The sequence below is a fragment of the Triturus cristatus genome, chromosome 9 (genome assembly GCF_964204655.1).
Source record: "Triturus cristatus chromosome 9, aTriCri1.1, whole genome shotgun sequence".
Classification (NCBI taxonomy): domain Eukaryota; kingdom Metazoa; phylum Chordata; class Amphibia; order Caudata; family Salamandridae; genus Triturus; species Triturus cristatus.
Genome location: NC_140592.1, coordinates 112,698,908 through 112,724,385, shown reverse-complemented (window position 1 = coordinate 112,724,385; position 25,478 = coordinate 112,698,908). Strand labels below are relative to the sequence as shown.

The window sequence follows — 25,478 nt, the reverse complement described above, 5'->3', positions numbered from 1 at the left end:
AAAGAATAAGCAAAAATGTGTCAGAAGACATAGCCTGAAGTTTTACTTCTGTCTTTGAAAGCATAGCACATTTGACAAGATAAAAAAAAATGTAAAGGTATCGTTATTGCTCATTCGGCGTCTGAACTCCACTATGGTTCAATTGGGGGTGCTCCAGAACCCCCCACACCTCGACTTCCAGCACCTATGGGGTTAGGCAGTCCCCGAGAGGGACACAAGGAACCCTGAGTGCTTGCAGGTCACTGCTATGCAGCACACCTTTGTATCCCGATATACCTAGGTTGCCTATGCCTCTAGTTTGGAGTAAAGTGAATGAAAAGTAGCCCTGCTCCCTGCACGAGGTGTGAAACAAATAATAAATTCCTGATTTTCCAGATGCAGAGTTTACTGATATACAACTGCAGTTTCACCTGGGACCAAGTACTGCGTAATATAGCAAATGCAAATATTCCCTCCCCTGGGCACGCAAGAGGGAATAACCTTATGCAAATGAAAGACAGTCTCCAACAAAACCCGAATGCTATCTATACTCTGTATCTGCTGAGCCTGAGTTTAAAAAAATCCCAAATTTATAAAGGTTTTGTTGTGATGTATCTCATGATAATGTGATGTTCGTTTAAACATGACTCATGATGTGTCTGCTTTTAGAATGCGAGTGTCCTAGCAACCTTTTGTACTGGTTTTCCTGTGGGAGCTGTTGGCAGAGCTTGTCCACCTAGCTCTGTTGTCCATGTAGCCAAATGAATAACCAGCTTTCAACTTCCTGCTTCAGCCTGGTTACTACAGGTTTTTGTAAAGCATTCCCATCTGCTGCACCACTGAGAGCACGGAGTATTCCAGTCTGCAAGACATTTAAAGATGGATGTTAATGAGAAAGAGTCCCAACTGAAAGCAGGGAACATGACCACCCTAAATTGATTTGTCACCCAATATTGCACACAGTTCTTATCGCAGGGCACAGTCCTAATAACAAACCACTTCTGCTAATATTTTGTGTATACTCAAGGAAAGGAAACACACAACTCTTTTTCTCTCTCTCAACCCCTTCAGCGCAGCGCGGATTACCGCGCTGCGCTGAAGGTTCTATTGCGCGGGCGGGGCCATGACGGAGCGGTTCCGTCATACGCACAGCGCAACCGATGCGCATGACGGAACCGCTCCATCATGCTCATCGAAGGGGTTAACATCCACATAAGGTCCCATCCGCTTGCACTGGAGCTACTGCCTACCAACCGACAAGACCCTGTTGCTATCATGTACAGGATGTGGGGGTTCTCCGAGTCGGTTAGGGCCTACCACATGTATGTGTAGTGTTATAAGTGAGCAGTGGCGGCAGTACATTGTTTGCTCCTAGGAAGTCTTTAGTGAATTATGATGGATTAACCTCTCATTCACCTTGCTCCATACATGAAAGATAGAATATGTTGTGTTCCCCATACCATAGAGAAGGACAAAGGAATCATTGAAAATCCTCTTTAGCTCAGAAACTCATGGAAGGGCTGGCCAGTCGCCCGTTAATGGGAATAGGAATACATGTCCCTTCTACCGGCCCAAGAGATGGAAGAAGGGGGAACTGCTGAATCTTTCTGCCTCTGAAATCACCATGGGGCATATTATCAAGCATGGCGTTAAAATTATCGCCGCTTTAGCGGCAGAAAACTACCGCTAAAGCGGCGATAATGGGCTTGATAATATGCCGCAGAGAATTCCAATAGAAGCCCATGTTGACACCAGAACATGGACTTCTATTGGAATTCTCAAGGGCATATTATCAAGCCCATTATCGCTGCAATTTCACAGCTGCAGCATTTTTGCCCAATTTTTTCAGCAGGAGACTGCATCGAGCAGGTCTCGTGGATAACAATTTCTTCTCAAACCTACCAGCTTCCTAGTGTCTCGCGTAACTTTTGAATGTGAGGTCTGATGTTTAGTTTAGTTTATAAGTTTATACCGCGCTAGAATCGACTCTTATATAAGAGTATCTCTGCGCACAGAAGGAGAAAAAGGGGAAAAGGTTGGCGGTTACAGGAGACGAGAAAGAACTTGGGTCTCAACACACTAAGTATTTAGTACTGAGGAGGTGGAATTTACTAGAATAAAAATGTTTTGAGTTTTTTCCGAAAAACCAAGAATTCGGAACATTGCCTTAATGCAAGAGGAAGTTTATTCCATAGGGTCGGACCCACCACAGACAGGGCCTTTCCACCTTGTCTGCTCCTCTTGATAGTTGGTACTTTAAGGCGAAGTTGGCCACTAGACCTGAGGGTTCGAATGGGATTATAGGGAATGAATTTGTCTTTCCAATAAGGAGGGCCAGAGCCATGTATGGTTCTATGGATAAGACAGCATGTCTTAAACGTGATCCTTTTATACACTGGGAGCCAATGTAATTCATCAAGAAGTGGTTTAGAAGGAGTTCTTGGGGGGGCATTCATCACAAGTCTTGCCGCTGTGTTCTGTATCACTTGGAGTCTTGCTAGGACTCCCTGATTGGCCGACAACAGGAGTCCATTGCAATAATCCAAGCGACTCAGTACTAGAGCCTGGACCAATGTTTTCCTAGTGGAATCAGGCAATAGTGGGAACACTTTCCGTAGGAGCCCAATAGTATGAAAGCATTGGCCGAAAACCCAGTTGCCATGTTGCTTATAGGTGAGCTCCTGATCCAGACGGACTCCAAGGTTTTTTACGACCAATTTGGGTTCAGGTACTTGGCCCAGTTCACATGGCCACCACTCTGAAGTCCACAGATTTCTGACCTCCCCAAAGAGCATTACTTCGGTCTTGCTAACGTTGCATTGGAGATAGTTCACTTTCATCCAATTTGCAACAGCTTTCATGCCATCTGCGAAGGCCTCCCTTACTTCATTGGTCAGATGTTTAAAAGGGAATAGGAGCTGTGTATCATCAGCGTATGAGACCGGTACAAACCCAAAGTCTCTCAGTATGTTGGCCAGGGGTGCCACATAGATGTTAAACAAGGTTGGGCTTAGACAAGAGCCCTGTGGCACCCCCTTGGTGATCTGGGTTTCTGTCGACCTAAATGTACCCATGCTGACAGTTTGGGTGCGGTCAGACAGAAAACTCTTTAGCCAGGTTAACGCTGTGCTTTCTATTCCAATTGCGGTCAGACGTTCGATTAGGATATTGTGAGATATAGTATCGAACGCTGCCGATAGGTCCAACAGTACCAGGATCGCCGAATATCCTCGATCCTGGTACATGTGAAGGTCATCTGTCACCGACAGCAGAGCGGATTCAGTACTGTGTCGGGGTCTAAAACCGAACTGGGAACTGTCAAGCTTGTCATGTAGTTCTATGTACTGAGAGACCTGCTTATTAACATGTTTCTCAATGACCTTCCCTAGAAAAGGGAGTAGCGAGATGGGCCTCAGATTGGCTAGGTCGGTCCAGGGGATGGAGGAGTTTTTCCTAATGGGCCTTATCAATGCTTTTTTCCATTCCCTAGGCACTTGCCCCTCGGTCAAGGAGAGGTTAATGAGACTTTGGATCTGAGGGCTCAGGCTTTTTCCTACAATCGGAAAAATTCTAGCTGGGATGATATCAGAGGGGCTTCCGCTTTTGATCTGCCCCAGATAACATTCTGTCTCACTCAGGGAGATAGGCAAAAAGGATTGCAAGTGTGTGCCTTCTATCTCTTTGTCCAGTTCTACAGGTGGTAGAATATCATCCATGATAGATGGATAGGATCTTAGAATATTATCATGAATTTTGTTTATTTTGTCTGTGAAGAACTGAGCTACTTCATTACAGAGTTGTTGTGAAGCCAATTCCAGAGTTTCGCAAGCTACTGGCTTCACAAATGAATGTAAGGTTTGGTATAAAATTCTGGGGGTACTTCCTGCAGCTAGAAGAAGTGCCTGTAAGTGGGATTTCCGGGCATTGCGAATTTCCTTATGGTATTTAGGGAGCACTGCCCAGAAATGAATTTTATCCATGTTGTCATGGGTTAGTCTCCACACCTTTTCTAGTTTCCTCGCTTGCTGTTTAAGAGATCTCAGATGTTCCGTAAACCATACCTCATGTTTACGGGCTGGGCGAGGTTTATAGGTATTCATGGGAGCAGTCTTATTTACCACCTGGAGTATCGCCTGATTATAATGGTCTAATGCTATATCAACGTTCTCTCCAAGAGGAGTAGGGCATCTAGAAAAAGTTTCCTGAAAAGTTTCAGGCGTGATCTTATGCCATGGTCTACGCCTAGTGGAAAGAGCTTGTACCTGGGTGGGGGCTTTATCCAAATACGAAGTAAAGAATTCCAAAACAAAATGATGTGTCCAATTGACTTGTGTGGAAGAGCCATATATCAGGGTATTAGGTTTGTTTGAGAAGATAAGATCTAAAGTATGCCCTGCCAAGTGAGTGGAACCAGTATTCATTAGGGTCAGACCTAGCATGGACATGTCAGTAAGTAAAGATTGTGCCTCAGCATTATCCTTGAGGTCACAATGCATGTTAAAGTCTCCTAAAAGTAGGAACTCCTTGCCTGGCCAGTATCTCCATCAACAAGATGTTAAAGCTGGTATGGGGTCCAGGAGGACGATAAACCAGCGCCCCTTTAAAACCGATATTCTTTGTAGAGTTGATTTTAAATACAAGAATTTCACAATGAGGTGTACTCATTTCCTCTAAGATGGTTACTATTAATTAACTTTTATACACAATAGCAATGCCTCCTCCTATTTTAGTGGGCCGGTCAAGTCTGGCTATTTTGTAGCCATCTGGAATCCCTAATGTAATCGCTGGGACAGAGTGTGGTTTTAACCATGTCTCTGTCAAATAACAGAGTTCAGGTTGAGATGAAGCAATCATATCCCACACTTCACTGTGATGTTTGGACAATGATCTAATATTACAGAGAAGATTACGACTCTTACGTGAGTCATCTGGTAAAGTATTTATAGATGGTACTGCATGTGGTATGAATTGCAGGTGATCAGCCGAGGTTTGATATTGGCAATTCCGGCATGAGAAAGGACCCTCCAATTGACATCCTTCTCCTCCCGTGCAGCCCTGAAGTACAGGCTTACGGATACGCAACAGCTCTACTGAGGAGTATTTCACCACAGGTTTCATTCAGTTTTCATGTGGGATGCTGCAAATTAAATTTTGCAGTGTTTCATGTAATTTAGCGTCATTTTCACAACATTTTACAATTATCCTCCTTCCTACAAATTACTGTCTACTTTCTCATCATGGAGACATGCTGAGCAAGAACTATTAAATCAAATGTACCTGAATTGAAGCAAGCAGCAGTACCTGCCCCTGAGGAGCCCTTCTTATTGATATTCCATCATTAAACAAGTCCTGTTGGGCCCCATTTGATTAATGTACAATATCATAAGGATGAACTACAAATCCCCTGGATTATCTTCGAAGTCAACAAATCAAGTTCCAGAGTGAAGTGAGTGACACGTGTGTCACCAGCAGCAGCGGGTATTGACCTCTGTGCGGAAAAATGAGCGCATCATTCACTGGACTTGACTTGGTGTCAATAGGTGATATTCAGAAGGTCAGAGAAATGTACTGCAAGCGCCTTCCTGTCTGAAGGTCAGGTGCATCATGGGAAATGCAAGGGGCGGAGCCTCTCACATTCAGAGCAGGCACTAGGCAGAGGCAGGGTGAGCTTCCTTCACAGACAGAAAGGAGCTGGATGTGGAACAGCAGGTAAGAGTTACAGTAATGTTTCACGTCTAAATGTTATTTATTAACGTCCTCACCGTCCTCTCCTACTAGAAAGGGGAAGAGTGGACTCCAAAATAAAACACACATAACTATCAAAATAATTCACAGCCGTAGATAACAAGAACTGCCTTAGTAGCATCTTGGTATTCATCTCCTACACACTCAGAGCAAACAGCGGCAGGTCAAGCTTCCGTGTTCTACAAGCCGCACACAATATGTATAACAGGAGGTCAAGCGTCCCTGTTCTACAGACAATGTTCCTGCACATAAACAATCTTTAAAGGTGATTTGCTGTTTCTATGTGTGCTGACATGGAAAGTGAAAAATACGTTGAGAAATAAAACATTTCCTCTCGTATCGCCTGTTTAAGACCAGGTATTTCCTGGTTTTATTTTTGGCTCTGCCACATAACTTGTAAATGTGGGGCAGTGCCAAAAAGCAATAGGTGTGTAAGGGGAATGCCTACAGCAACACCCATTGCCTGCCCCTTTGCCGCAGCAGCCTGCTGTGGTAAGGGGCATATTTATAAAGTGGCTTGAAGCCACATTAAGGGGCATATTATCAACGGCCAGCCGTACTTAGCGATAGAAATATTATCGCTGAATATTATCGCCATGATAACGCTATATTTACAACGCATAGCGCTATGACGATAATATTTCAGCGATAGCGGTGTTTTCAATGGAACATCGCTGGTTTTCCAGCGATGTACCATTGAAAACAGCGATATCATTGCTGATAGGACCCTGTGGTCCTATCAGCATAATCCATCTCCCATTAAAAGTATGCCTTAGTCAGGAATTTAACAGACGTTAAATCCCTGAGTTAAGGCTGAGGTAGCGCGATTTTTTTTATCGCTGCACCTCCTTGTTAATATCGCGAAGCTGCCGTCACGATATTAACATGTGTTGTTTTCACAGCCCTGCCTTCTTTGCATCTCATTAGCGATGCGAGGCTGTGAAAAAACGGACTCTACATCAAGGAAACACGCGCTAGTGTGTCCCTGATGATATTGCGATATAATTATCGCCGCTTTTCGCCCAAAAACGGACGCTAAAGCGGCGATAATTATATCACCAGCCCTTGCTAATATGCCCCTTAGTGCCTTAACGCCACCTTGTAAATATTGGGTTGAGAGCAACGCCACTGAAGCACTCCTGTGGCGTTAAGGGCTTGTAAATAAGCCCCACAATGTGTACAGCAGCAGAGCAAGCTTCCCTGACACAGAGCCATGTTTATCACTTTAGCAGCACAGATCACCTTCTTCACACATGCCAAGCAGGTACAGCTTGGACAGAGATGCAAGATGCAAGATGATGAAACATGGGCAGCAGTAGAGGAACCTAATTGTGACCCTCAAGATGCCCCACTGTGGCAGCAGCTGCCCAAGACCCCCTCACAGAGAGATCGATGCAGCATAGTACAGAGAGCTGCAAGGATGCAGAGCAGGTCCAGCTTGGGGATAGCAGCAGATGTACTCCTTCTTAGGCACAGAACAGGTTCAACACAGGAAGCTTGCCCCCCTGTCATGTACTTCAATGCAGGGCTGTGTGAAACTACGTAAATTATCTCCATGAAATTCAGCAACATTTCTAGAAAATTTCACAAAAGTACGATTTTACAATGTAATGTGCTTTGCCAGTGTCTTTCATTAACATTTGTTTATTTTAATTCACGTAATATACTGAAAAAGGACTGGTTCGAGCAGAAAATGTCTTTCAGCCCAAACCACTTTTTCTTTGGTGAAAAGTGTATGAAATTATGCAACACAACATTTTGAGAAATTTTAGATAGTGCAAAATTTGGGAACGGTCTGTGTTTCACTAGTCTAATTAAAATGTTGCCACGGTCTAATTATGTTTAGATGGCAAGCTGCATCTCAGCTTGCACATTTATGTTCACTGACCTCATATGTGCAAAAGGAAGGCAAGGCAATCGTAACCATCGGAGGTGGCAACACTCCTGGGGCGGTAATACAGCCTAATTATGTACTTGCCTATTAACATCATGGCTAATGGAACGCAATATCCGTTCTACATGCTCAAAAGCGACCAATGTTTCATCCCTGAATAGGGTACCACTCATTAGTTCATGTCCTGGTACTGTCAAGACTGGTTTGTAGAAACTCCTTACTCAATGGGCTCTGACTTGCTCATCTAAAAGCTATTCTACTTGATGCAGCAAGACTGATAACAGGCAGCCGCTGCTGCACCCACATCGCACTGGTCATGCAGTCATGAAACAGGGTCCCACTTGGCTGCTTGTTAGTCAAGACTGCTTGCTTGGTCTGCAAAGAAGTCCCTCTAAATACACCTGCATATTTGCCTGCAAATTTATAATTCCAGGGGCAACATGCTGGATTGCATTCAGTGGCGGCTCCTCCGCTAAGGCGAAGAAGCATCGCCCCACTGCTTTTTAGCAGTGAAATAAAGGAAAAATAAAATGATAATAACTCAATGTGATTATCATTTTATTTGTTCCTGCAGTGGTAGCTTTGCGGGGCAGAGTGGGGCGGGGCTGCTCTGATGACAGGAGAAGGGGTAGTGGGGAGCAGACTTTGTAAGTGCGCATGAATGTTTGGCCGGCTGTCTCGGGCCCGCCAAATATTCATGCGCACTGTTCATGTTCTCCACCCAGGCTGTGTTGCAGCCTGGGTGGAGAACATGCCCGGGCTCCCAATGTCTGTCTGAGCGCCGACCAATCACAATGCTGCATTGTAGCGTTGCGATTTTCTATGGGGAGCCTGGGTGTGCGTCCTGTTCTGGCCGGAACGAGGGACTATGGAGAAGAGATGCGGTGAGGAAGCGCCAGGAAGGTAACCTTTTACTATCTTTTTTTTTATACTCACTTTCCCCCCTATTCACCAGGCACAACACCCCCGATCCATGCCTACTGCCACTGACTGCATTAGTACCCTAATCCACCTATTATATGACTACCATATTTACACTTGTAGTAACATTATAGTAAACTGAGATCTGAGGCCCCGGTTTACTAAGACTTTGCATCTGGGTTGTGTTACTTTTTTCTTGTCGCCCGATGCAATTTAGTGTGACTATGATTGGCATAGTCAAAAATAAAAGTACCAACACAACTCACTGCATAGCGCTGCCTTGCGTTAGCTTGCGTCGGGAAGGCATAACACGTATTTCCATAAAAAGCTCTGGCAGGAGCTATGCAGTCTTCCCTCAGCGGAAGCAGAGCAAACATCTCATCGCCACATGCACACCCACATTCATGACTGCATGAGTAAGGAAGCACAGAAAGTTGTCTGCATGGAAAGGGAAGTGACAGGAGATGGTTGTTACATCCGAAAGGTTCCAGCCTGGATCCTCCCCGCGAATGATATCATCCTTCATAACAGGAGAGAGCTGTAATTTCCTTCACCACTGAGCATCCTCTGTAGGCCGCGGTGTCATGCTCTGCAGAATATTAAGTAATACATGGAGGAGAGTAAATGAAGAGTCGATAATTGCATGAGATTTGTCAGTGACGGGCTGTGCGCATCCAGCTCAGCATTGCTCGGGCCCGCCACCACGCGCCTGTAACACGATTGAAGCCATGCATTATTCAGTTGACTCCGCACTTGAGTTTCAGGCTGGGAGGTAGATTTTTTTAATATGGCAGCAGCACTACCCCCCTCTTCAATCTGCATTTAAAGGAGATTCAGATGTAGGGAGATCTTCAGAGGATGAGCAAAGTCCCCTGCTGCAGTGGTCTAGAAGTGGAACTTCAATCCAATGACAACAGTCCATAAAACCACCCCATCCTACCCAAGCAATGATAGTGTCTGCCCAGTGTAACAGATCTCTGCCACCCAGACCTCATCTACTTCCCTCCTCAAAGGCTTGCTCCTGAGAGCAAATACTCATGATTTAATACTACAGAAATGTCTCAAGCTCAGTAGCTACCTGGACTATGATCTTGATGCAACAAGTTAGGAGGAAGGCACTTGGGTGGGGCAGTGATGTGCAGTAATGCCAGTTCGTTGAGCAGAAAGATTCTCTGGAAGAACCTTCTTGCATGGGGTGTGCCAACAATACTGGTGTTCATGGTTAGCGACATTTATAGGGGCGTGTAGGAAATTGTAGTAATAGGGTGCATATTTGATCATAAAACCCATGGTGTACTGGAGTTGGGCAAAGAAGTGCCAATATTTTTGACCAAACTGGGCTAAAAACTTGAGTCCTCGCAAATTCATATCGATAACTTAGAATACTGCGATATTATTGCAGTTAGGCTAACAGAGAGCACTTTCACAAGTTCTGGAGATTAAATTCTTGACATTTAGATAGGCCGGTTTACAGTGCAATCACATTATTGTTGGTGGTAAAGAAACGTAATGAATACTAGGGATTACATATAGATTATAACGTGTCATTGTCAAACCAATGGGTCCCCAAAGAAAGGGATGTGTCATTATTAGTAAATTCAAGTTGGAATCTTTGCGATGGAGGAAATTTACAAGCTGGAGAGTAAGTAAGATGAACTTAGTAAGCACACTGTATAGTACCTATTGGCTCTACACTTGGAAGAACTGGGGAGGTATATTATCAAGACAGGCGATAATGGGCTTGATAATATGCTCTATGGAATTCCAATTGAAGCCCATGTTAGATGTGAAGGACATCTAACCTGAGCTTCAATTGGAATTCCATAGAGCATATTATCAAGCCCATTATTGCTGTTTTAGCAGCAGTTTTCTGCCGCTAAAGCGGCGATAATTTTATCGCCTGTCTTGATAATATGCCCCTCCTGGGTAAGTAATTATGGACGAAATGCCACCGATCTTGCGGACTTTTGCAGTTCATGGCTAAATAGGCTGAGGATAATTGAGGCGTGCATTAGTTTCATGAAAATTATGACGGTGAAAATTACTAGGTTTGATGGCAATAATAATTTTAACATTTTAAGAAAAAGTTTATCCTATGTACACTATTGTAAAACATTTGTTTGAGATAGTAAATGATTGTAGGATTAAATGTGATTAAGTGTGTATGGAGCATTGATGAATCCTGGGGATCCAATGATAATGTAATGACAGTGTACGCGACTGCTGAATTCTCCACAATTTTAATGTAGTTTGTAAGTTATTGTATTCAATTTGTATTTTCACATGGTGGGGTGGGGGGTTACAAGTGTGGGAAACTAGGCTGCTGTACACTACAGGTGCATAATGAAAGTACTGTTTTCCACCACTATCAATTCATCTAATCATATGGACAACTACCAAGTGACCGTGTTTAAATACAAACAACTCTTTCCTTCTGTTGCATAATTGCCTAACCAACCTTGATCAATGATTATAGCTTTAAAGTGCCAACCCATGCAAACACAAGCATTCACAAATGCTGTTTGCGTGTTGAATGCACAGATGGAATTTATCACAATAAGGCCTGTTCTATTCTCTTTGCCAGTGCTGGGGAGAAAATATCAAACAAAAAGTTTACTCTCAACATAGATGGATATAGGTGATAACATAAATGTGACAAACAGCATGATGTATTTTTTAGCTGTAAAATAGTCCCTCTTCTTTTCCAATGGAGGCACTTCTGGAAGACAGAATGATACACCAAATAGAGGCACTTCAGGAAGACAGAATGATACAACAAATAGAGGCACTTCTGGACGACAGAATGATACACCAAATAGAGGCACTTCTGGACGACAGAATGATACACCAAATAGAGGCACTTCTGATGGACAGAATGATACACCAAATAGAGGCACTTCTGGACGACAGAATGATACACCAAATAGAGACACTTCTGAAGGACAGAATGATACACCAAATAGAGGCACTTCTGGACGACAGAATAATACACCAAATAGAGGCACTTCTGGTCGACAGAATGATACATCAAGTAGAGGCACTTCTGGACGACAGAATGATACACCAAATAGAGGCACTTCTGGACGATATAATGATACACCAAATAGAGGCACTTCTGAAGGACAGAATGATACACCAAATAGAGGCACTTCTGGACGACAGAATGATACACCAAATAGAGGCACTTCAGGAAGACAGAATGATACACCAAATAGAGGTACTTCTGGACGACAGAATGATACACCAAATAGAGGCACTTCTGAAGGACAGAATGATACACCAAATAGAGGCACTTCTGGACGACAGAATGATACACCAAATAGAGGCACTTCTGAAGGACAGAATGATACACCAAATAGAGGCACTTCTGGACGACAGAATGATATACCAAATAGAGGCACTTCTGGACGACAGAATGATACACCAAATAGAGGCACTTCAGGATGACAGAATGATACACCAAATACAGGCACTTCTGAAGGACCGAATGATACACCAAATAGAGGCACTTCTGAAGGATCGAATGATACACCAAAGAGAGGCACTTCTGGAAGACAGAATGATACACCAAATAGAGGCACTTCTGGAAGACAGAATGATACACCAAATAGAGGCACTTCAGGAAGACAGAATGATACACCAAATAGAGGCACTTCTGGAAGACAGAATGATACACCAAATAGAGGCACTTCAGGAAGACAGAATGATACACCAAATAGAGGCACTTCTGGAAGACAGAATGATACACCAAATAGAGGCACTTCAGGAAGACAGAATGATACACCAAATAGCCAATAGCATGAGCTGAAAGAGAAAGTTTCTTATGGGTGTAGCCGAAGCCCACTCTTTCTGTATTTTAAAGAACTGGAATATTATGTTTTGCAGACAGCTGTGCTGTCAGGCCAAACCTAAAACAGAGGAAGGAAAACATGAATAAGGCTCCATTTAAAAGAAAAGTAAGTTGAAAGTGGCCAGGCGCATGGCTTATGTTGAACCCATCTCTTACTTTTCCCTCACCCTGATCATGGCCCATTGGCTAGAGGGATACATGTGAAGCTCTCACATGTGATTTACGTACCTCATTGTGAATTGAGAAATGTCACTGAACGTGTGTCTAATCTTGGCATGCCCAGCTCCATTACAGGAAATCAGGTGTGAGAAAATAATGTCTATGACCGCCCTTTAAATGTGATCCACGTGCCCTGAAGCACTGGAGCTGTAATGCGTTAAAGTGACACAGATCAAACACCTCGGTAGGAGAAATGGGACACACATCTCCCACGAGCTGAGTGAAAAAAACAACCTATGTTTTAGTGGTGACTGTAAGAAGGACAGAGGAGTGGATGGGAATTGGGGAACACAATACATACTACAAATGGGAGACAATAGGGAGCACTAAAAAGAGATTAAGGGAGAGCTAGGAAGGGTGTTAGGGAGGTTATGCACCTACCCACAAAAGAATAGCAAAGAATGTTAAAATATTTGTATTTCTTTTGACTTTTCATAAAATGTTTATGCATTTAATTTAATGTATAAAAATATGCATACGAAAAAATACATATGATGTTTTATTTTATTTTTATAATGTTTACATTTTAAAATAAATAAAACTTAATTTTTTAAATGATGAAAATAATTTAAATCAATTCTAATCTTAACTTTAAGTAACTTTTAAATAAGTAATAAGAAATATACACATTTTACTTTAGGAAGTTATCTGTAAAAAAGAAAACATAACTTACCTCCTCACTGCATCTCACCACTGCCTTCCATCCATCATCTCTCCCGGCCGGAAGAGAACAGGAAGTACCCGTGGTTCGTTGCGCACCCAGGGAATGGGAGCCTGGGCATGTTCTCCACTCAGGCTATAATGCAGCCTGGGTGGAGAACATGCAAAGTGTGCATGACTGTTTGGCCGGACCAAGACGGCTGGCCAAACAGTCATGCGCACTTACAGTGTGCCACCACTCCTCCCCCTGCTCCTCTGTCACCAGAGCAGCCCTGTCCCACCCGTAAAGCTGCAGCAGAAGGAAAAAAATAAAATGATAATAACCTTGAGTTATCATTTTACTTTTACTTTATTTCACTGCTGCAAAGCAGTGGGGTGACGCTCCTCCGCCTTAGCAGTGGAGCCGCCACTGATAGGGATGCCTCCTCCTATTTGCAGTTTGTAGTTAGTCCCAAAATCTTTGGACGAGTTGGAAAAACTAGTTAAAAGGCCTTTGATACATTGTAAAAAGGTGGTTTGTGGTCTCAAACTCTGTGTTCCAGATTTACTAATATTTGGCACAATGCAGCCCAGCAAGACAACTTACTGAGCTGGTTTAAACGGATGGAGCAGGAATTTTACATATCTACTCAAATATGGCACAATGCTGCTCTCTCTCTGCGCAGGTGCCCCATGTGCTGCCTAGCGTCAATGCAGGACTTTTGCACCATGGTGCAAGGGTGCCTGAATTACAGGGACATCTTACCGCACAAAAACAATCCTCAGTGGCATTTTCCTCTTTCTATGTGTGCCGCAGAATGTAGCATTCTTAGAAAAAGAGGAAATGGTTAGGAGAAATAAACATATTTCTCCTCGTGACACCTCTGTTGGGATGGTGCACCATTTTGACACATTACCAGGTTTACTAGTCTTAGCAAATCTGGGAATGCGCCAAAATCCATGGGTGGATGCGTGGGAACATGCATGCTCCACCCATGGAAAGCCTCCCTGCCACATATTAATGCAACACAGCTATTTGCCCTGCCTTGCGTTACACTAGATTTACTAAGCCACACAAGCCGGCTTTGCGTGGTCAGTAAATATCACTTAAGGCCTTGTGTTGCCTTGGCAGCCTTGCTTAATGCAATGGGAACGCAAAGGGCTTAGTTAATCTGGGTCTGTTTTTGTAAACCTCTGGTTTGCAGCCACAAAACACCTTTATGCATGAGTCCACAGCCCTGCAACTCTGTCCAGACGAGCAGACAGATCTTCTGAACTGCTCCTGGGGCATACTCTCAACTATTCTAGTGAAAGAGGAGAAGTTATCATTCATTGGTGCAGCACGTGCAGTGGCACTGAGGACCGGGGTTGAGAGGCCGATTGCACCCCAATTTTGTTATTCATTTACTAGACTTCGGTGGTGGAAAGAGGTCAATTTCCCTCGACTATATTGAAGCTTGTGGCACCATTGCTATGCCACTATGCATTGCACCACAGGTTCTGATATGAATGAAGCTTTAATATCTTTGTGTGTGACCTTACTGAAATTGTGAGTTGAACTGAATGCGGTGAAGTGTTAAAGGTCTTTGGTTTCCTCTGCACCATCACCATGGCTTCCAATCCTGATAGGCACAGATACAAGGTTCTTGCCAGCATTTTAGTAGATGTGGGATCTTCCCTTACTGTGATGCTCATGATGGTATATTCTAAAGGACCACTGTGTCTTCATGAAACAATGTCTTTTTTCGTTTCCAGATCTTGAAAACTTTCCGACCAGCACTCGGAAGACGGTGTCAGTGCGGGAGGGGCAGGGCATGGTACTGCTCTGTGGACCCCCAGCTCATTCTGGAGGTGAGTGTTCTTCCAAATTTTCTTCTTTTATACCAGGGGGGGTGCTGAGCAAGAATCCTCCTTTACTCATCCCTTCCCTTGCGAACCTTTATGTCCCCACAAGCAGGCACTGCGTGTTATATTTCCACTAGATTGCAAGGGTTATATCGCGTGACAATAATGTTGCATTCGCTACATCACCTGACCTCTCATTATAAGGATAATTTATCATTACAGTACTCAGCTCCAAGTTTACGTCCCTCACAAGAAAAGTAATTATTTACTAACTTTGTGAGGTGTGGTTGGGTTAATGTATTGGATATTGTAGGCGATATCACTGCCCTCCAATTAGTGGCATTAAAGCTACAAGAGCTTATGACTGTCCACTTGTGGTCCAGACTTTGAGTGAAGGGGCAGAACCCATGGCCTTGGGCACCCAATGGTTAGGGTAGTGCCCACCCAGAGTGATGGACTCTTAGTTTATGGTTTGGTGGCATCACAGCAGGTAAATACAATAACTCAGGAACTGTAAGTCATTACATGTTGGTTCCAGTGATTTCAGGTTTACTTAGACCGGCCAACACAATAAAAGCTCCATAATGTTCCTGGAGTAGGGATTAAAATCAGGAAACACAAGCTCTTTACACGTAAAAGGCGTACTTGACACTTATCTACATTGAACCTCATGACCACGGCCAGGACATGGACTCCAGTGCACACCATCAGGCTCTACAGCATGTGTACAGGGTCAGGAGCATTTGCAATCCTTCGGTGTCTCCAGGATATTCCCAACCCACCAGTATTCAGGTAATGCAGGTATGCTTCAAGCTCCACCCTAGGCATTTTCTCTCTTGGTCCTCTTTGCTCCAGCGTTGGCTGTCTCCTCAAATGTTCCTCCATGCAATTCTAAGTAAAATAGAGTAGGCTCAATCAATTTTGTCCATGATAAGGCGCTATTGCATTCTCTTGTGTTCTTTAACCTCTTCAGTGCCCATGACGAGATAGTCTCGTCATGGAGCACGGTTGCGCTGTGCCCATGACGAGACTATCTCGTCATGAACCCCACCCACTAGTGCAACACCCGGCACAGGAGGGGGAAAGGGCGTGGGACTGAAGGGGTTAAGGCACTATTGCGTTCTCCTGTGGCCTTCTCTACTTCAACATCAACGTTATGCCATGACGCTGCCTTCTCAAGGGCAGTTTGAGTGAATTTAGTGTGGAAAACTTGAAGTTAATCCCCAAAACACATGATTGAATATCAAGCAGAACTAAAATGGTGATCAAGCAATTGTGAACATATTCAGGAATGCGTCTAACATATTACAAATGGAACTGATGTGTCAAATGTGTTAAGTATGATGAGCCTACTTTGGGATGAATGGGTTTAATATTGAACAACTGGGAAAACATGCTGCTATATTAGTGTTATGGTGTGTGATCCATCGATTTTGTATTGCTTGTTTAATACAATAATTTCTGGTGAATTCTAATGTAAAGTTTGAGCCTTGTAAAAGTGAACTTTACAAACGCAAAAGACGTTTTGGCCGGAGTATAAATATGTGATTTCTCCAAACTACTGAAATAACGAAAAAATGTATTATTGAAGATTATTTCTTCATTATTTTAGAATAGTATGTTACTATGGCAATGGATGGTGCTTCTACTGTACGTGGTAGTCGGGGCAGAGTACTCCGCACATAAAAAGATAGGCAGGCCAATCTTTTTATGAGTCCCCAGTCCCCGCCATAAGTGCGAAGTCTCCGCAGTCATAAAATTACTATTGGTAAAATTAAACTCGTAGTTTGTGAATAACAAAAATATTGTAAACTTATACAAAAGTGTAAGTTTCCCTTTGTGAAACAGGATCATAAATTGGGGATGTTATGGAATGATGCCTAGCTCCTACAAATAACGTTCCTTCCTCTGTCTTTGAGAATTAGCAATGCCAGAATTGTTTCAGACTCTGCTTGCTAATACCCTCCCAGGAGCAGCAGAGAGTCAGTCCATGGCATTCATTGTTTAGAGGCAGGCAGGATAAAGTGTCTTTAGGGTCAACCCAGGAGCAACAGGACTCATCCATGACATACACTGGTTACAGACTGTCAGGTAAACCCTCTTTAGAGTCCACCTAGCATTTATAGACGAGTAGCCCATCGCCAAGCACTAGTTCCAGGCTGCCACAATGAATCCTGATAGGATCCATACAGGAATGACACAGGATCATGACATAGTAAATACTGGGTACAAGCAGCCATGATGAAAGCCATAAAACGTCCACCCAGTAGCAACAGCCCATTCCAAGCAGTGATGGTAATACATTCTCCTGGGTCCATCCGTGAGCAACTTGGTAGAGTTAGCTTTGCACGTATATTCCTCGCCTGTGTGATATTGTTGGTAGTAGGGGAAAGCTGTAGAGGAATACGATTAGTAGTTCCAGTGAGGTGCTGCTGGGGTCCCCTTCTTTGCTGGCAGCTGTTATTGCTTCTATGGACTGCTATGAAGAAGCTGGTATGGCTGCTATTGTGCCTGCCATGGTGGTATCTGTGGGGTTTGTTGTGGATACGGCTTCGGTAGTAGATGCTGTCCCTATTGTTTTGTCAACAGGGGTTGCTACTGTGGTGCCAGCAATAGTTACATCCGTGTTGTATGTAAGTCGTTCTTCTTACCTTTAACCCCTTCTGTGCCACGCCCTTTCCCCCTCCTGTGCCGGGCGTTTCATTAGTGGGTGGGGTTCACGACGAGATAGTCTCGTCATGGGCACAGCGCGACCGTGCTCCATGACGAGACTGGTATGTATCTAAATGTTACAACTGTTCCATAATCATTCAGCTTTTGCAGATCAAAGTGGGCGGTAGGACCTGGCATCGCTAGTTAAGAAGAGTCAGGTCTTTGCCTTCTTCCTGTATTACAGAGGGTCTCTAATGTATCTCGAGTTGCTCCGATGGAGTTTCATCATGTTGCCACTCGTATGGAAGAGTGGATTCCACCAGTGCTTTGGTTCTTCTGGAGGGGAGTGGACAGTTGACGTGTTCGCCTAGAATGGAGATTATTTTAGTTGTGCATTTTTCACAGAATACGAAATTTATTTGGATAAATACCAAAAGACTGAAATATGGAGACATTTAAAAAGAATACCACGCAACTCCGAGTTCTATTAAAAGACAGCAGCTTGCCTTACTTTTCAATTCCATCACTTATCAATCAGGAAGGAAGGCGAGCACCCCCACTCCCCTTCACTGCCTCCCACTATTCTCTCCCACCAGGGCTTGAACTGGGGTATTCCAGCTGAACTGGTCTGGCTGTGCAGGTGGGGTTTAAGAGCTGTACATGTGGACAACAAGCATTGCATGGCGCAACGTTGAGCTTTACCCTGTGATGCGCATTAGAGCCAGTTTGGAGTGACCTTAAAGGCACCCTATTGAGCGTCATTGTCTCAAGTCCACTGCTTGGCTGCTGCTGTTTGCCTGCTGCCCTCTCTCTAAGCCCCTACATTTATATTCTGTGCAGCTTTGATCTGAAACTGATAGGTTACTGCAGATTGTCAAGCCTTTTCAGAGTATGTCATGCAGAACCGAGAAAAGCTACTTAAAAAGCTGTAAAAAGAAAGGTGAATAACAAAATGAGCTGAACAGCGATGCTGCAAAGGGCTTCACATTCTCTGATGCTCCAGGATCAGAGGGAGAAGCGCTGAATTGTTCTAACCCTTGCCGCGTACAGAGGGCCAATCGGTGTCAAATACTTGTGTGCAGAAGGGGGGGGAGGGGTATGCATTGCTACTTGTATGTGCTCCTCTCCTGCAATGCAAACTAGCAGATTTTTGGGATTGGCATGCACTAGGGGTAGGGGTCCAACCCAAGCCCCTTAGGCGTGAGGGGGTCTTCAGAGGCCACCATACATTCATTTGTAAATAGACTATTGGGTACATAGAGCTGTACTAAATAATAATCGATTTTGTAGAAAAGAACTTTGTGGTTTGAATGTATAAATCTTCAGAAATGCTTAAACTACTGAGGGAATAGACAACATGCTTTGAAGGCCCCCTCACTGAATGAAATCAACAATAGACATCATGCTTTAAATCACATTGAATCAGTGATTAACGTTTATTATATGACTCGAGGACAAGGGAATAGTCACAAATGTAAAATACCCACCACTTGAACCTAATCACACGAGCACATGAAGAAAGCAGAGCCGACCTTCCTTAGAATAGTTCCATTTACCCTTTCATGCCCCTTCCCATCTATCTCTACATTCATCCTTTTCCACTTCCATCTATTCAGACACTCATCTGTCAATGTCTTGACCTTCCTTGAATCCATCCATTCATCCTATCAGCTATTTATCCATCCATCCTTTCGCCCATCCATCCTTTCACTTGTGCTTCCTCCATCATTTCACCCACCTATCCATTCTTACATCTTTCCAACTATGAACCCTTTAACCTACGAATTCGTTCACTCTTTCGTCATCCTTTCACCCTTCCAGGGGTTCTGCCTTGCACTCATCCATCTTTCTACCTTTCATGCACTTCCCCCTTTCTTCCACTTTTCCATTCTACGTTTTACCTTTCCTTCTTTTTTCTCTATAACCCTTCTTTCCTCCTCTTTCTAGCTACCCATCCTTTTTAGGTTACGTCTACCAGAGCGTGCTGGTTTCAAAGAACTATTGTTGGATTACCAGGAACTTGCAGGGGCTTAGAGCCTGCTCTTTGCTAACGTTTGGTTGGTGTTATTGTCCCTCTCAGTGGCTCGCTTCTTATCTGATAGCTTACCTTGTTCCTATTATATTTCTCCCTCCCCATGAGCCTAGCCTTGTTTCTTATTTGATAGCTTACCTTGTTCATCTTTTTTCTTTCTCAACTTTCTTTGTCATACTCACTTTTTGAATTTGTTATTCTCTGTTTTCTCCTATTTTCACAGTGTCTCTTTCTCTATTTTCTTAAATGTGCATGTCAGACAGTGACTATTAACCCTCTGTCACAGAACTCCCTAACAGTGTTACTTATGAGCATTTTTTCTAAAGACCTGCAGACGTAAGAGGACCATAAATAACTAATTAATGTTCTAATTTGATCCAGTTCACCAACCCAGTGGCACCCACCATCCCGCTTAGATTGCTAAAGAGGGGGGCTCACTGCGCCCCCACTCAAGCATCATTGCTCACATTCATATTTTTCAAAAACGTGCTTGGAAATATTTTCAAATAAGTCAGCACGTCTGGCCTCACCAAAGGGACATCCACAAATCGTTTAGCATCCAAAAAAGCTCCTTAGAGTCGCCATAAAAAGCAAAGGTGGGTTTAAAAGTCATTATTACAAGGTGATGTTAAGAACTAAAGAAATTGAAAACCATACCCTGTAGCAGAATGTACTCATGGCCTTTTGCAGGCAAATAACTGATTTATTTGCTTGAAGAGTCTGTATTTGACTAGTAGAGAATGCCAGGCCGCTTCTGAATGACATCTTTGCCCTTCCTGTTAGTCTAACACCCTTAAACTCACCTGTTCGAGTTCAGCTTCTCCTAACCACACGCGCTTTCCCTGATCCTGCCCAGGTCATGCTGCGTCTAGGCTAGGACCCCTCAGTTTCACACTGCCTTTTATTTAGACTCAGTCACTGATAATCCCATTTTAACCGGTAGTGGCGAAAGATTTTGTTTCAAATAGGAAAGACCCATTAAAGTCATCACTGTCCATCATAAACAGCTCAGCAGATACCATCCTAACAGTGCTAATCCTGAAAAATACACTGTTTGGGGGTAAGGGTGTCAGGTGATAGTAGGAATCCTTTTTGGAAATTCATTCTCTGTAGCTCGCTCTTTTGGAGGTGGGCTTCATACAGGTTATGGCCCCCAAGCTGGTCCCTGTTCTAAGGAATGAGTATTCATAGAGGTTTCACCCTTTCCAAAGGGACTCCGTTATCGAAATTCCTCTAAAAATATGGTCGGGGTGACTGTCCCAAGAGCCTCGAGGTGAATGGGAAAATAGACATGGCACTTTTGACGCTTTGGAAGCCACAAGAACATCTGACCAAAACAGATTCCCTTTTGAAACCCCTCTCATAATATGGCATTGTCCAGGAGCACCACTGCATGTTCCACTATGATCATCCAATTGCGTGTTTCTTATTCCAGCCACACCCCACTCCGTTACCATGACAACACTCCAGTTCCAAGGTCTGAAACTTTAACCCCCTAACCACAGGACGTGGTCCTGGCACAGATAGGGAACAGAGGTACACCTTTGAATGGCAGAATATTAACACCTCATAGTGCATACGAAAAGTTAGTATCAGCTCTAACTATCGCAGGATTCTAAAGATAAAAGTGCGCAAGCTTTGTCCAAGTTCAACTACAATTAATGCACATTCTAAAATATTGGCAAAATGGTGAGCAAAATGTAGGTTACAGAGCTTAATGTTTTTTGACAGCCACAGTTAAGTATATTTAGAAACTCCATAATAAGATGAAGACTGGAATACAAGAAAATCAAGAACAAACAATGTGTTACTAGAAGTAATGAGACAGTTTTATTCCATCGAAATAGGCAAACATGTCCATCACCTGGCGCTCCAAGTTGAGAAGGTCGGTAAATTCAAGGGGTAAAATATAAAGAAAAAAGCATAAAGTAAAAATATTTTTTTTTAAATTGGGGCACTGATTGTATATTTGGCAGCTAGTTTAGAACCACCCTTAATTGTATCTGTTCTCGCTGAACACCACTCACGAAGGCTCCGGACGCCTTACTCACACAGAAATCTAGAAACAGATTAGTTGCATATGACTTTCCTCAATAAATATTTATTTAAGACAGAAAAGGTAGTCTTCCACTCTATCCATTCAATTAAAGGCAATCTGCGTGTACCAAACAAGCCCGCAAGCATTACCACACACCCGCTGATATGAAGAACTTGATGCAAAGTGATTTACTGGAATAAATTTAGACAAGTGAATCGTTGGCTGCCAGAGTACCCCGAGAGATCTTCATAAATGTGGATTGAATTTCATGCTGTTGTTTGTACCTCCATCATATGCCTCCTTCCAGTTGATGTCGTCACAGCTGCGCCTCATGGCTCTGTTGACCAGTCTACTCTATCGATAAATCTGTTTGTGACCGCAGGGTGGCAGATTAGAATGCCTTTGTGGTGTGCTAGTGTGCTATATACACAATGGCACTTTTCATGTCTTTTTTAGTTTTTTTTGGGTGCTTTCGATTTTTATAAAACAGTGGTAAAGATTAAAGATCGCAACGTTAATAGTTGTTAATGGCGATGAGAAGTAATGTGAGTGTCTGAAATCTTCTAACTAGAAAGTAGCCTAATTTACTTTACCTACGTAACAAATGCTCAGTATGAAAGTTTGATCCAAGCAAGAACAAAAGCACAGTGGGTGAGACTGAGAGCTGACAAAATCCCATATCTATTGTCTTAAGACATCTGTTCTGTTCAACACATTGGGGACGCGTTACATGTTGAATTGACAAGATGCATACATATTTTGAGATGCTTAAATAACTAGGTGTTTAGAGAAACATAAGGCGCCACTACAGAGAGAGAGAATTAAGTGAACTGCATTGGGTCTGGTGGACCAGCAAAGACAGATTTTTGTCGTATATGTGGAGATCTCAGAAGAATAAAATATTTCCTGGAATGAATACCGAAGATATTATCCCCTTGAGTTTGTTCTACTGAGTATCAGCCCTCAGAATACCATGGTACAGGATTAGCGAGGATTGAATATCAATATATAAAATATCGAAAGGAAATCCCATATGGTTAAACACAGATTTATATTCCTACCTCTACTTATGTAAATATGGACTTACCTATCAATATTATATTTTCGATATTTTTCATTTATATTGTGTCCCATTGAGATTCTAGTATCAATATTCAGGTGCACACCCCTCCTTGATACCAAACTCATAAACTTACATTTAACTTAAAATCTTTCAAAATGAACTGCCAATAACCAATCCATCAAGGCAACTAAAGATAAATCTTGAGTACCACTTACATGATTATGTATGACAGTGTTGCAATCTGATTTACTAGAGAAGGGCAATGGAACAAGTTAAGCTCTGGTGTTTCCATTTCACATCTATAGTCAACATTTGAGGGTTCATGCCACAGACCCACCCACTGAAGAAGTTGTTCAGGGCCTGTGAATGTAGGAACTTTTAATTATTAGGTATTTGAATTCCTCAAAGAATTTAGCAAGTTGTCATTGCTAATGGTGACACTCAATCAGCTGAGAGACCCAAGTTCTGGATGTCTTCTCTTATAGAAATATAGCTGTGTTTTCAGGAAAAACCTATTTCTATCACTATACTTTGAGTGGGTTATGTGTCTGTCTGCTTCGATCATTTGTTCTGCTTCTTTTAGCCATTGGCTTGAGACATTGTCAACCACATCTTAGATCATCCCACTGTCTACTGGCTGTCCCACCAGTGCTATTGGCTATTTTCTATCTTCTTCCACCTCCTATGGAATTTGCATATTTCAGTGCCCATGACTGTCTCTTTCTATTGCTGCCCCACTCTCTCTTATATTCATGGCTGAGGCGACATTCAAAACCTCTACAGCACCTGTCCTCCCCTTGCATGTGCTCTTTTATCCTACCTTTTACACCTCCCTGCTATGTTGGTGCTCTGCTGCTCCTCCCTTCCCTGTTCCTCACTTATTCACTCTCCACTTCCTGATGCTCTAAACCTCTCTATTCACAAATAATAACTTTACAAATGCTTGTATTATTGTGGAACAAGCATTGGCATAGGCAAGAGTAGGAGGACTCCATCATAAAATGAAAAATCTATAAACTATATGGAAAAACATTCAAAGACAACTGTATTGTTACGTTTTATGACATAAACTATTCAACGATGATTCCTTTGCGTGCGCATACATGCCAACACTCGTGGCTATCTGTTAATTGGCTTTAGTCATATTTGTCAAAACCAAAAACACTGCAAGATCTGACCCCTATCGAACAGACCAATTCATAATTTGGGACCACAGGGAGCTTTCACTATGCACTTTAAAACTTCCCTAGCAAGGCCTGCTCATTGCAAGAGGCCTGCTGGTCCGTGCTGTTCAGTTTAAACAAGCGTCAGTAACCGCAGCCTATATACACAGCATATAGTAACTTCAAAACCCTCACACAAATGTGTATTGCAAATTAAAGACAGAAAATGTGAGAGAAAGCCAGTAAGCACCTCACGTACGCAAACCCAAGGAGCTGCTGGATGGTACTCGCCAGTATGCCCACGTTATCATCATCGGTTGCTTACATGGCCAGAAAGAAAAAGAAAGTGTGTGCATAAATTTCCTCAGAGGTGAGAAATTAAACAGAGAATAAATCAAAAAGACTGTGTACCAAACAACACTGAGTCTGTATAGCTCACTCAGTGCCCACTGGACCCCAACCGTACATAAGAGAAACTATTCTCGCAATTAAAATGAGGTACCGCTCGCATGCAAGACATACTTTATTGAGTGCAGCGAGTGTCCTCAGGTTAAAAAAATGGGCATGTATATGGCCACTTCCACCCACGAAAGGCCAACATGTTTCGTTGCTAACACTCTCTAGGCAACTTCGTCAGGGCAATTGGGGAAACCAGTCTTCACCTCTTATTCTTTACTGCACCATATCGAGTAGATGCTGTCGTCCCTCGTACCTGCAACCCTCTTCAATGACGAATACCGCACCAATAGGTCACGTTTCACCTGCCGGACTGCAAATGTCAGTCTCCACCGCACCCGCGGGACGAAAACGCAATGCCTTGTCCCTCTAGTCTTATTTGTAACAAAAAAAATACAAGATGGCTGCTTGTGTGTGTGTGTGTGTACAAGTATGCACGGACATGAGGGACTGTGGCCAGCCATCCACTGTACATGACCCTTCTGCGATTTACTCTCTGCCGCCATTGTAGGAAAAGTTGGAAGCCAGCATAGGGGTTAAGTTAGTCCTCCATTGCACATGGCCCTAGAGGGATGAATGCAGGGTCTGGGCAAAAGCCAGGCCCTCCAGCCAACTTTCCACTATGAACAGTATGGATTGGCTGCTGGTGGAGATGTGGCCGCAGGTCCTAGACTTTGGCTAAACTGCGGCCAGCCCTCTACTGCGCATGACACTCTTTCAGAAAGTTAAGCTCAGGACCTGGCCTCTGGCCAAGCCCTGCACTGAACACTTCGCTGTGTATGCTAGCAGAGGGGTGGGTCTAGGGCCTGGCCACAGACCAGGCCTTGCATTGACCCCTCCACTGTGCATGGATCTCTTGTGGCCCTCCACCCAACGCTGTGTACGCCAGCAGAGGTGTGGAAGCGGCACCTGGTGGGAGACCAGTCACTGGGCATGGTCTTCTTGTGGAGGGTTAGGCACAGGACCTCTCATTACCAAGCCT

General features: G+C 43.4%; 1 protein-coding gene and 1 long non-coding RNA gene across 3 annotated transcripts in view; one reads left to right on the top strand and one right to left on the bottom strand.

The window, feature by feature from the left end:
• Nucleotides 1-25,478, top strand: part of LOC146797499 (contactin-4-like) — a 976,366-nt gene that overhangs the window by 508,005 nt on the left and 442,883 nt on the right. For both annotated transcript variants that reach the window (XM_085624519.1, XM_085624518.1), the window contains exon 5: nucleotides 15,003-15,098. In XM_085624519.1, coding sequence (XP_085480645.1) covers nucleotides 15,003-15,098 — 96 coding nt within the window. The remainder of the gene's footprint in view (nucleotides 1-15,002; nucleotides 15,099-25,478) is intronic.
• LOC146797500 (uncharacterized) overlaps nucleotides 16,582-25,478 on the bottom strand; it is a 65,155-nt gene continuing 56,258 nt past the window's right edge. Inside the window, exon 2 of the long non-coding RNA XR_014968491.1 lies at nucleotides 16,582-18,111. This is a non-coding gene — a long non-coding RNA (uncharacterized LOC146797500). The remainder of the gene's footprint in view (nucleotides 18,112-25,478) is intronic.